This window comes from Haliotis rufescens, unplaced genomic scaffold (assembly GCF_023055435.1).
Source record: "Haliotis rufescens isolate VD_foot unplaced genomic scaffold, xgHalRufe1.0.p SCAF_11, whole genome shotgun sequence".
NCBI classification, from domain to species: domain Eukaryota; kingdom Metazoa; phylum Mollusca; class Gastropoda; order Lepetellida; family Haliotidae; genus Haliotis; species Haliotis rufescens.
The window spans coordinates 45617628-45631625 of record NW_025963791.1 but is presented as its reverse complement, the minus strand read 5'-3'; the positions used below and the strand labels follow the sequence as shown (position 1 = coordinate 45631625).

At 41.7% G+C, this 13998-nt stretch overlaps 1 protein-coding gene across 2 annotated transcripts in view; it reads right to left on the bottom strand.

Moving 5' to 3' along the window:
- Positions 1-6459: 6459 nt before the first annotated feature.
- The window catches only part of LOC124121061 (tyrosine-protein phosphatase non-receptor type 13-like), a 155918-nt gene continuing 148379 nt past the window's right edge, over positions 6460-13998 (bottom strand). For both annotated transcript variants that reach the window (XM_046484009.2, XM_046484010.2), the window contains exon 40: positions 6460-8495. In XM_046484009.2, the coding sequence (XP_046339965.1) occupies positions 8436-8495 (60 nt within the window). In that variant the 3' untranslated portion in view covers positions 6460-8435. The remainder of the gene's footprint in view (positions 8496-13998) is intronic.

Genomic DNA, 13998 nt, shown 5'->3' with positions numbered 1-13998 from the left:
TTGAATCCCTTCCATCCAGCTCCTCTGTACAACTGTTGAATCCCTTCCATCCAGCTCCCCTGTACAACAACTGTTGAAATTCTTCCATCCGGATCCCCTGTACAACCCCCGTTGAATCCCTTCCATCCAGCTCCCCTGTACAACCTCTGTAGAATCTCTTCCATCAAGCTTCCCTGTACAACCCCTGTTGAATCCCTTCCATCCAGCTCCCCTGTTGCATCCCTTCCATCCAGCTCCTCTGTACAACAACTGTTGAATCCCTTCCATCCAGCCCCCCTGTACAACCCCTGTTGAATCCCTTCCATCATGCTCTTCTGTACAACAACTGTTGAATCTCTTCCATCCAGCTCCACTGTACAACCCCATTGAATCTCTTCCATCCAGCTCCCCTGTACAACAACTGTTGAATCCCTTCCATCCAGCTCCCCTGTACAACCCCTGTTGAATCTCTTCGATCCAGCTCCCCTAACCCCTGTTGAATCCCTTCCATCCAGCTCCCCTGTTGAATCCCTTCCATCCAGCTCCCCTCTACAACCTCTGTTGAATCCCTTCCATCCAGCTCCCCTGTACAACCCGTTGAATCCCTTCCATCCAGCTCCCTTGTACAACCCTTTGAATCCCTTCCATCCAGCTCCCCTGTACAACTGTTGAATCCCTTCCATCCAGCTCCCCTGTACAGCCCCTGTTGAATCCCTTCCATCCAGCTCCCCTGTACAACCCGTTGAATACCTTCCATCCAGCTCCCTTGTACAACCCTTTGAATCCCTTCCATCCAGCTCCCCTGTACAACTGTTGAATCCCTTCCATCCAGCTCCCCTGTACAGCCCCTGTTGAATCCCTTCCATCCAGCTCCCCTGTACAACCCGTTGAATCCCTTCCATCCAGCTCCCTTGTACAACCCTTTGAATCCCTTCCATCCAGCTCCCCTGTACAACTGTTGAATCCCTTCCATCCAGCTCCCCTGTACAGCCCCTGTTGAATCCCTTCCATCCAGCTCCCCTGTACAACCCCTGTTGAATCCCTTCCATCCAGCTCCCTTGTACAACCCTTTGAATCCCTTCCATCCAGCTCCCCTGTACAACTGTTGAATCCCTTCCATCCAGCTCCCCTGTACAACTGTTGAATCCCTTCCATCCAGCTCCCCTGTACAAGCCGTTGAATCCCTTCCATCCAGCTCCCCTGTACAAGCCGTTGAATCCCTTCCATCCAGCTCCCCTGTACAACTGTTGAATCCCTTCCATCCAGCTCCCCTGTACAACTGTTGAATCCCTTCCATCCAGCTCCCTTGTACAAGTCGTTGAATCCCTTCCATCCAGCTCCTCTGTACAACAACTGTTGAATCCCTTCCATCCAGCTCCCCTGTACAACCCCTGTTCAATCCCTTCCATCATGCTCCCCTATACAAACCCCTGTTGAATCTCTTCCATCCAGCTCCACTGTACAACCCCTGTTGAATCCCTTCCATCCAGCTCCCCTGTACAACCCCTGTTGAATCCCTTCCATCCAGCTCCACTGTACAACCCCTGTTGAATCCCTTCCATCCAGCTCCCCTGTACAACTACTGTTGAATCTCTTCCATCCAGCTCCACTGTACAACCCCATTGAATCTCTTCCATCCAGCTCCCCTGTACAACCACTGTTGAATCCCTTCCATCCAGCTCACCTGTTGAATCCCTTCCATCCAGCTCCCCTGTACAGCAACTGTTGAATCCCTTCCATCCAGCTCACCTGTAAAACCCCTGTTGAATCCCTTCCATCCAGCTCACCTGTTGATTCCCTTCCATCCAGTAAGGCTTGTGATAGCCTTTGTAAGACAACAATATTGATTTATTGACATTTTTTTTAAGTAAGGCTTGTGATATCGTCTGTATGACAACAATATTGATTCAAGGACATTGTTTATAGTAAGGCTTGTGATAGCCTCTGTAGGAGAATAATATTGATTCAAGGACATTGTTTAAAGTAAATCTCGTGGTAGCCTCTGTATGACAACAATATTGATTCAAGGACATGGTTTGAAGTTAGGCTTGTGATAGCCTCTGTATGACAACAATACTGATTGAAGCACATTGTTTGAAGAAAGGCTTGTGATAGCGTCTGTATGACCGCAATATTGATTCAAGGACATTGTTTGAAGTAAAGCTTGTGATAGCGTCTGTATGACAACAATATTGATTCAAGGACATTGTTTGAAGAAAGGCTTGTGATAGCGTCTGTATGACAACAATACTGATTGAAGCACATTGTTTGAAGAAAGGCTTGTGATAGCGTCTGTATGACAACAATATTGATTCAAGGACATTGTTTGAAGAAAGGCTTGTGATAGCGTCTGTATGACAACAATATTGATTCAAGGACATTGTTTGAAGTAAGGCTTGTGATAGCCTTTGTAAGACAACAATATTGATTCAAGGACATTGTTTGAAGTTAGGATTGTGATAGCCTCTGTATGACAACAATACTGGATTTTGATAGCCTGTGTATGACAACAATACTGATTGAAGGACATTGTTTGAAGTTAGGCTTGTGATAGCATACACCTCCCCTGTACAACCCCTGTTAAATCCCTTTATTCCTGCTCCCCTATACAACCTCTGTTGAATCCCTTCCATCAAGCTTCCCTGTACAACCCCTGTTGAATCCCATCCATCCAGCTTCCCTGTACAACCCCTATTGAATCCCTTCCATCCAGCTCCCCTATACAAACCCCTGTTGAATCCCTTCAATCCAGCTCCTCTGTACAACCCCTGTTGAATCCCTTCTATCCAGCTCCCCTGTACAACCCCTGTTGAATCTCTTCCATCAAGCTTCCCTGTACAACCCCTGTTGAATCCCTTCCATCCAGCTCCCCTGTTGAATCCCTTCCATCCAGCTCCTCTGTACAACAACTGTTGAATCCCTTCCATCCAGCTCCCCTGTACAACCCCTGTTCAATCCCTTCCATCATGCTCCTCTGTACAACAACTGTTGAATCTCTTCCATCCAGCTCCCCTGTACAACTACTGTTGAATCCCTTCCATTCAGCTCACCTGTTGAATCCCTTCCATCCAGCTCCCCTGTACAACAACTGTTGATTCCCTTCCATCCAGCTCCCCTGTAAAACCCCTGTTGAATCTCTTCCATCCAGCTCCCCTGTTGAATTCCTTCCATCCAGCTCCCCTGTACAACCCCTGTTGAATCCCTTCCATCCAGCTCCCCTGTTGAATCCCTTCCATCATGCTCCCCTGTACAACAACTTTTGAATCCCTTCCATCCAGCTCCCCTGTACAACCCCTGTTGAATCCCTTCCATCCAGCTCCCCTGTACAACCCCTGTTGAAATTCTTCCATCCAGATCCCCTGTACAAACCCTGGACAACCGGCATTGATTCCATTCCATCAAGCTCCCTGAGAAACCCTTCCACCCACCTTTTCCTGTACAACCATGCAAGCATGTCCATCTGTCCATCCGCCCAGCACAAAGAGTTACACGTTGCACGCAGTATCACAGCTAGTCCCCAGATCAAAACATTACACGTTGCACGCAGTATCACAGCTAGTCCCCAGATCAAAACAGTGTGAAACCTTGTGATATTGCATGACACAGTGTGTGTCTTGTTACAGATTAAAGTATGGAAGCTCCTGACGTGCCGAAACCCCAATTGTGTCCGCCGCCGGCTCATGTCCAATACGACAACACGGAAGTCTGCCCTGCCGCTCACTTCCATCAGGAGGGCAAATCCCACCACACCAGAACCACAACACAGGAGCAACGGGAGGGACGAACACGCCAATGCCCCCCTCACACCCTCATTCAGTGCAGCCAAGCAGTTATTCTGAGAAGAAACATAGTTTCCCTTTCCTTCCTTGGCAACCTGTACGGCATCTCCTCCCTCCACAGGGCTGCTTGTGATAGCCTCTGAATAACAACAATATTGATTCAAGGTCATTGTATGAAGTTAGGCTTGTGATATCGTCTGTGTGACAATATTGATTCAAGGACATTGTTTGAAGTAAGGCTTGTGATAGCCTCTGTATGACAACAATATTGATTTATTGACATTTTTTTAAGTAAGGCTTGTGATATCGTCTGTATGACAACAATATTGATTCGAGGACATGGTTTGAAGTTAGGCTTGTGATAGCCTCTGTATGACAACAATATTGATTTATTGACATTTTTTTTAAGTAAGGCTTGTGATATCGTCTGTATGACAACAATATTGATTCAAGGACATTGTTTGAAGTAAGGCTTGTGATAGCCTTTGTAAGACAACAATATTGATTTATTGACATTTTTTTTAAGTAAGGCTTGTGATATCGTCTGTATGACAATATTGATTCAAGGACATTGTTAAAGTAAGGCTTGTGATAGCCTTTGTAAGACAACAATATTGATTCAAGGACATTGTTTATAGTAAGGCTTGTGATAGCCTCTGTAGGAGAATAATATTGATTCAAGGACATTGTTTAAAGTAAATCTCATGGTAGCCTCTGTATGACAACAATATTGATTCAAGGACATGGTTTGAAGTTAGGCTTGCGATAGCCTCTGTATGACAACAATACTGATTGAAGCACTTTGTTTGAAGAAAGGCTTGTGATAGCGTCTGTATGACCGCAATATTGATTCAAGGACATTGTTTAAAGTAAAGCTTGTGATAGCGTCTGTATGACAACAATATTGATTCAAGGACATTGTTTGAAGAAAGGCTTGTGATAGCGTATGTATGACAACAATACTGATTGAAGCACATTGTTTGAAGAAAGGCTTGTGATAGCGTCTGTATGACAACAATATTGATTCACGGACATTGTTTGAAGAAAGGCTTGTGATAGCGTCTGTATGACAACAATATTGATTCAAGGACATTGTTTGAAGTAAGGCTTGTGATAGCGTCTGTATGACAACAATATTGATTCAAGGACATTGTTTGAAGTTAGGATTGTGATAGCCTCTGTATGACAACAATTCTGGATTTTGATAGCGTCTGTATGACAACAATACTGATTGAAGGACATTGTTTGAAGTTAGGCTTGTGATAGCCTCTGTATGACAACAATACTGATTGAAGCACACTGTTTGAAGTTAGGCTTGTGATAGCCTCTGTATGACAAGAATACTGATTATCACACTGTTTGAAGTTTGGCTTGTGATAGCCTCTGTATGACAACAATATTGATTCCAGGACATTGTTTATAGTAAGGCTTGTGATAGTCTCTGTAGGAGAATAATATTGATTCAAAGACATTGTTTAAAGTTAATCTCGTGGTATTCTCTGTATGACAACAATACTGATTGAAGCACACTGTTTGAAGTTAGGCTTGTTATAGCCTCTGTATGACAAGAATACTGATTGAAGCACATTGTTTGAAGTAAGGCTTGTGATAGCGTCTGTATGACAACAATATTGATTCAAGGACATTGTTTGAAGTTAGGCTTGTGATAGCCTCTGTATGACAAGAATATTGATTCAAGGACATTGTTTGAAGTAAGACTTGTGATAGCATCTGTATGATAAGAATATTGATTGAAGGACATTGTTTGAAATGCGGCTCATGATAGCCTCTGTATGACAACAATACTTATTCAAGGACATTGTTTGAAGTTAGGCTTGTGATAGCATCTGTATGACAACAATATTGATTCAAGGACATTGTTTGAAGTTAGGCTTGTGATAGCATCTGTATGACAACAATATTGATTCAAGGACATTGTTTGAAGTTAGGCTTGTGATAGCATCTGTATGACAACAATATTGATTCAAGGACATTGTTTGAAGTTAGGCTCATGATAGCCTCTGTATGACAACAATACTTATTCAAGGACATTGTTTGAAGTTAGGCTTGTGATAGCATCTGTATGACAAGAATACTGATTGAAGGACATTGTTTATGTTAGACTTGTGATAGCCTCTGTATGACAAGAATATTGATTCAAGGACATTGTTTGAAGTTAGGCTTGTGATAGCCTCTGTATGACAAGAATATTGATTCAAGGACATTGTTTGAAGTTAGGCTTGTGATAGCATCTGTATGACAAGAATATTGATTCAAGGACATTGTTTGAAGTTAGGCTTGTGATAGCATCTGTATGACAAGAATACTGATTGAAGGACATTGTTTATGTTAGACTTGTGATAGTCTCTGTATGACTATTGACTTAAGGACATTGTTTGAAGTTTGGCTTGTGGTAGCCTCTGCATGACAACAGTATTGATTCAAGGACATTGTTTGAAGTTAGGCTTGTGATAGCCTCTGTGTAACAAGAATATTGATTCAAGGACATTGTTTATGTTAGACTTGTGATAGTCTCTGTATGACTATCGACTTAAGGACATTGTTTGAAGTTTGGCTTGTGGTAGCCTCTGCATGACAACATTATTGATTCAAGGACTTCATCTGAAAACAGCCCTTGGTTGAAGTTAGCAGTTGGTGATGTTATAAAAAGACAACAAGAAATAATATAACAAACAATGTGTATTTTTATTTTTTTTATTTTTCTTCAAATATCTTAATTCATGGTATAAAGGTATAATTGTGCAAACCAGGAATGTACATATGAAGTCACTCCATTGAAGCCGAGAAATAATCTAGCATTGTGCAAATATGTTGCAAGGGGAATCTCTTAAACTCATGACAACATATTCATCTCAAATAAGAGGCAAACTTAAAAAATAAAAGTAATTAAACGACAAATTCATTACATTTTTGGTTTTTCCTTTTTCATACTAAATACAGGAAAGCACTGCTATATGTATTTAGTATCACATTTATAAAACATGTATAAAACCCTCAATAAAATGTCCTAAAAGGAAATCTCTGCAATGACCTCACAGCTTGGTAACTTCGGACTGAGTTTGCCTGAACCAAGAGAGCACTCTTGGTAACCTCACGTTGATCAGTCTATCTCCAATAGTCATTCCTGCCTTAACGATGAGCAGAGGCTCAACATATATGAGCCCTTGTGTTATAGAATCTCTGCTATTCAGATCACGCCATCTGAAGCTTCCTTCCTCAAACATGATCATGTCTGTCTGAAGCTGAAGTAAGGAAGGTGTTTGCATCACATACTATGCAACAACATTATTATCCAAATCTTAGAACTAACTCTCAAAACTCCAATAATCCAACTGATTAACATATTATGGCATTATGTTATGGACTTTATTATGTCTCAATCACAGCAAATATAGGAAAAAAACAAATTAAATAGAAGATCTAGAATAACATAATAAATATTTAATAATGACATGCATTATCCCAGAGAAATATGAAAGGTCTGATCATACATGTATTGACAAAATATTGTGTAAAGTGGATAGTATGTATCTATTCTCATAGAACACAAAACAGTGTGTATTTATAGTGTATCTACTTGTATACAACTCAACTGTGTAAAAGCACAACTATTTGAACAACACAATGCACAATTTACTGATAGGGTTTGTCTTGTTGTAACACAATATTGTGTAATATTGATATTGTATCTATTTGTATACAACACAGCACAGTGTCATTTTGATAGTGTATATATTTGATTTCCTCACACTGGTGAGTTATCTGACATGATCTAGGTGTCAGTAATATCCGGAAGCATAGTACAAGAAAACCCTGTACCACCACTCATTTAATACATTCATATCCTCCATATTTAAGGGGTGGTCGGGTAGCCTGGAGGTTAAAGCGTTTACTCGTCACGCCGAAAACCTGGGTTCGGTTCCCAACATGGGTACAATGTGTAGAGCCCATTTCTGGTGTCTCGCGCTGTGATATTGCTGGAATATTGCTGGAATATTGATAAAAGCAGCATAAAACCATACTCACTCACTCACTCACTCCATATTTAATCTCTAAACAAACATAAGAGAACAAGGTAGACCTGGAACCCTCTATCAGATCATACTGGGGAGCAGTTCACACTGGTAATCAGTTGGTAGGCTAGCTGGTAGGGGAATCAGTTTGTAGGCTAGGCAGTAGGGGAATCAGTTGGTAGGCTAGCTGATAGCGGTATCAGTTGGTAGGCTAGCTGATAGGGGAATCAGTTTGTAGGCTAGGCAGTAGGGGAATCAGTTGGTAGGCTAGCTGATAGCGGTATCAGTTGGTAGGCTAGCTGGTAGGGGAATCAGTTTGTAGGCTAGGCAGTAGGGGAATCAGTTGGTAGGCTAGCTGATAGCGGTATCAGTTGGTAGGCTAGCTGATAGGGGAATCAGTTGGTAAGCTAGCTGATAGGGGAATCAGTTGGTAGGCTAGCTGATAGGGGAATCAGTTGGTAGGCTAGCTGATAGGGGTATCAGTTGGTAGGCTAGGCAGTAGGGGAATCAGTTGGTAGGCTAGGCAGTAGGGGAATCAGTTGGTAGGCTAGCTGACAGGGAAAGCAGCCAAGCACTGGAGTCAGACCGAAGTGTTCCCTGCCCTCACAGGTGATGACACGAGCTGGGCTACTGAGTATCTGTGTCAGTTGGTCAGGCTCAGCAAGGCCTCCATACAGGCAGTGTAGCAGAACAAATACTGATCCTGGGAAGAGAAATTGTCACCATTAACATTTGTCATTAAAGACAGACTATCTGAATGTCAGATCATGTCATAACAAAATGAAACACAACAATGTGCAACAAGTCAGCTTGACTATATCTCAATGATACATGCAGACACAGCAATGTAATGAGTAATGATGACATCTTCAACATGACAGCAATGATAAAATTGGATCAGATTTCCATGAGCAATTTTTTACACACCATTGCTGGAATAACATACATATAATTTCAGCTTAAAAAGCCATAAGGACTAGGTTTAAGAGGAAATTTCGAAAATGAAGTAAGTCTAGATTATTGGGGGTATGTGGAGGGGTAGACTGTATCAGGGGCAAACAGAATCAAACAAACATATTGTTCCTAATACAACATACATACTGCATAGTTATGAAATTTAAAATCAGATTAAAATTCTGGGAGAGCTTTATAGCTGGGAACACCATTTCAAAGTTTCAATAATGTTAAAGCGATAAATGTCGGACGGATGGACAAAGTGATAATACACTATACCCCCAAAAAGAATCGCAAGGTCTATAATGAATTTGAACATATTTATTTTCGAATACTTGTGAACACAATATTTAACAGCCGAGAATGTCAAGGTTTTACACAGATTTAGGGGAAAATTTGAAGGATTAAAGTCAGTGTCTCGTAAGCCCACCACAAGCGTTAATGATGGCGACACATCTTCCGCTGCGATATCCGCCTAGGTTGGAGGTCATTGAGACGTCTTTGGATCTCATCCCACAAGTGTTCTTTTGGATTCAAATCCGAACTGAGGGCAGGCCAAGGCATGGTGATGATGTTATGCTGCCTTAGGATGTCTCTAGTGGCTCTAGCCATATAGGGACTAGCTCTGTCCTACTGGAATACATGGCGTCGATGATGGGCGAAAAAGGGATAGACGTAAGGTCGGAGGACTTGGTCAATGTTGGCTGCGCTGTGACACCATTACCCCTGCCTGGACCAATATTTGGGAAGACCACAGGTGCAGGTCTTTGGTTCAGTCCACTGCTGCCCCTCATCATGATGCTTGGGGCTCCCCATGGGTTTCTTTCAAGTACACAAGCGTCTGCAAATCATTCACCTACCATCCTACCATCTGCCATCGACACAAATAAGACTTTCATCAGAGAAGATGATGTTTCTCCATTGCAGATGACGCCAATGTTGACGCTGTGTTGCCTATCGGAGATGTACCTGACCATGTCTGTCTGTAAGGAGGGGCACTCGAACAGGTCGCTGAGAAAAGATTATTGCTGGCGACTAAATGACGTCACACTGCATGGGCACTGATAGGTTGCTGGTGGCTGCCAATTGTCTGCCAAGTTGTTTCAGTGGCGCAGAGGAAACGGTTCTGCAGGTTCTGATGGCGATGCATGTTAAATCTTGTCGAGGCGTGACTCAGAGCCAACAACTACATGGACGGTCGTCGGTGCTGTTGGTGGTGTTGAGTCGTTGCTGCAATCGATATATTTTGTAATGTGCACATTAAGATGATTTGCGATAACCTGTGCACTCTGACCAACATTCAGTCTTCCAACAGCCTGTTGTCCCTCGTTGGCAGTTAATCTTACCATTGCTACTGTATCGATCTAATGACAGGGTTAGGGTAGCTTTTCCACCCATAGCTATCTCATTTTGCACATGCTTCTTGATTTGCACGAGAAATGTTCGCAACCTCTACCACAGACGTTTGTGAGGTTGCATTTGCGGTTTCAAGAAGGGTATGATGCAAGTAAAGGTTTACTTACACTCAATTCCCAAACAAAATGTATCCGAGCTAATATGACTTGTATCACAAATGTTTATAGATATTGTGTTCCTATAGGAGTTAAGTGTATTTGAGCCAAATGAGCTATCACATTATAACAGTGAAGCCAAAGTGAACCTATCATATAACAGTGAAGCCAAAGTGAACCTATCATATAACAGTGAAGCCAAAGTGAACCTATCACATAACAGTGAAGCAACAGTGAACCTATCACATAATAACAGTGAAGCCAAAGTGAACCTATCACATAACAGTGAAGCAACAGTGAACCTATCACATTACAGTGAAGCCAATGTGAACCTATCACATAACAGTGAAGCCACAGTGAACCTATTACATAACAGTGAAGCAACAGTGAACCTATCATAAAACAGTGAAGCCAAAGTGAACCTATCACATAAAAGTGAAGCCACAGTGAACCTATCACATAATAACAGTGAAGCCAAAGTGAACCTATCACATAACAGTGAAGCCACAGTGAACCTATCACATAACAGTGAAGCCAAAGTGAACCTATCATATAACAGTGAAGCCAAAGTGAACCTATCACATAAAAGTGAAGCCACAGTGAACCTATCACATAATAACAGTGAAGCCAAAGTGAACCTATCACATAATAACAGTGAAGCCAAAGTGAACCTATCACATAACAGTGAAGCAACAGTGAACCTATCACTTTTCAACAGTGAAGCCACAGTAAACCTATCACATAATAACAGTGAAGTCAATGTGAACCTATCACATAACAGTGAAGCCACAGTGAACCTATCACAAAACAACACTGAAGCCAAAGTGAACCTATCACATAACAGTGAAGCAACAGTGAACCTATCATATAACAGTGAAGCCAAAGTGAACCTATCACATAAAAGTGAAGCCACAGTGAACCTATCACATAATAACAGTGAAGCCAAAGTGAACCTATCACATAATAACAGTGAAGCCAAAGTGAACCTATCACATAACAGTGAAGCAACAGTGAACCTATCACTTTTCAACAGTGAAGCCACAGTAAACCTATCACATAATAACAGTGAAGTCAATGTGAACCTATCACATAACAGTGAAGCCACAGTGAACCTATCACAAAACAACACTGAAGCCAAAGTGAACCTATCATATAACAGTGAAGCCAAAGTGAACCTATCACATAACAGTGAAGCCAATGTGAACCTATCACATAACAGTGAAGCCACAGTGAACCTATCACATTACAGTGAAGCCAATGTGAACCTATCACATAACAGTGAAGCCACAGTGCACCTATCACATAACAACACTGAAGCCAAAGTGAACCTATCACATAACAGTGAAGTCAATGTGAACCTATCACATAACAGTGAAGCCACAGTGAACCTATCACATAACAGTGAAGCCACAGTGAACCTATCACATAACAGTGAAGCCACAGTGCACCTATCACATTACAGTGAAGCCACAGTGAACCTATCACATAACAGTGAAGCCAAAGTGAACCTATCACATAACAGTGAAGCCAAAGTGAACCTATCACATAACAGTGAAGTCAATGTGAACCTATCACATAACAGTGAAGCCACAGTGAACCTATCACATTACAGTGAAGCCAATGTGAACCTATCACATAACAGTGAAGCCACAGTGCACCTATCACATAACAGTGAAGCCAAAGTGAACCTATCACATAACAGTGAAGCCACAGTGCACCTATCACATTACAGTGAAGCCAATGTGAACCTATCACATAACAGTGAAGCCACAGTGCACCTATCACATAACAACACTGAAGCCAAAGTGAACCTATCATATAACAGTGAAGCCAAAGTGAACATATCACATAACAGTGAAGCCACAGTGAACCTATGACATAACAACAGTGAAGCCAAAGTGAACCTATCACTTTAGAACAGTGAAACCAAAGTGAACCAATCACTTTTCAACAGTGAAGCCACAGTAAACCTATCACATAATAACAGTGAAGCCAATGTGAACCTATCACATAACAGTGAAGCCACAGTGAACCTATCACATAACAGTGAAGCCACAGTGAACCTATCACATAACAGTGAAGCCACAGTGAACCTATCACATAACAGTGAAGCCAAAGTGAACCTATCACATAACAGTGAAGCCAAAGAGAACCTATCATATAACAACACTGAAGCCACAATGAACCTATCACATAACAGTGAAGCCACAGTGAACCTATCACATAACATTGAAGCCACAGTGAACCTATCACATAACAGTGAAGCCACAGTGAACCTATCACATAACAGTGAAGCCAAAGAGAACCTATCATATAACAACACTGAAGCCACAATGAACCTATCACATAACAGTGAAGCCACAGTGAACCTATCACATAACAGTGAAGCCACAGTGAACCTATCACATAACAGTGAAGCCACAGTGAACCTATCACATAACAGTGAAGCCAAAGAGAACCTATCATATAACAACACTGAAGCCACAATGAACCTATCACATAACAGTGAAGCCACAGTAAACCTATCACATAATAACAGTGAAGCCAATGTGAACCTATCACATAACAGTGAAACCAAAGTGAACCTATCACATAACAGTGAAGCCAAAGAGAACCTATCATATAACAGTGAAGCCAAAGTGAACCTATCTCATAACAGTGAAGCAACAGTGAACCTATCACATAATAACAGTGAAGCCAAAGTGAACCTATCATATAACAGTGAAGCCACAGTGAACCTATCACATTACAGTGAAGCCAATGTGAACCTATCACATAACAGTGAAGCCACAGTGAACCTATCACAAAACAACACTGAAGCCAAAGTGAACCTATCATATAACAGTGAAGCCAAAGTGAACCTATCACATAACAGTGAAGTCAATGTGAACCTATCACATAACATTGAAGCCACAGTGGACCTATCACATTACAGTGAAGCCAATGTGAACCTATCACATAACAGTGAAGCCACAGTGCACCTATCACATAACAACACTGAAGCCACAATGAACCTATGACATAACAGTGGAGCCAAAGTGAACGTATCACATAACAGTGAAGCCACAGTGAACCTATCACATAACAGTGAAGCCACAGTGAACCTATGACATAACAACAGTGAAGCCAAAGTGAACCTATCACTTTAGAACAGTGAAACCAAAGTGAACCAATCACTTTTCAACAGTGAAGCCACAGTAAACCTATCACATAATAACAGTGAAGCCAATGTGAACCTATCACATAACAGTGAAGCCACAGTGAACCTATCACAAAACAACACTGAAGCCAAAGTGAACCTATCATATAACAGTGAAGCCAAAGTGAACCTATCACATAACAGTGAAGTCAATGTGAACCTATCACATAACATTGAAGCCACAGTGGACCTATCACATTACAGTGAAGCCAATGTGAACCTATCACATAACAGTGAAGCCACAGTGAACCTATCACATAACAGTGAAGCCACAGTGAACCTATCACATAACATTGAAGCCACAGTGAACCTATCACATAACAGTGAAGCCACAGTGAACCTATCACATAACAGTGAAGCCAAAGAGAACCTATCATATAACAACACTGAAGCCACAATGAACCTATCACATAACAGTGAAGCCACAGTGAACCTATCACAAAACAGTGAAGCCACAGTGAACCTATCACATAACAGTGAAACCAAAGTGAACCTATCACATAACAGTGAAGCCAAAGAGAACCTATCATATAACAGTGAGG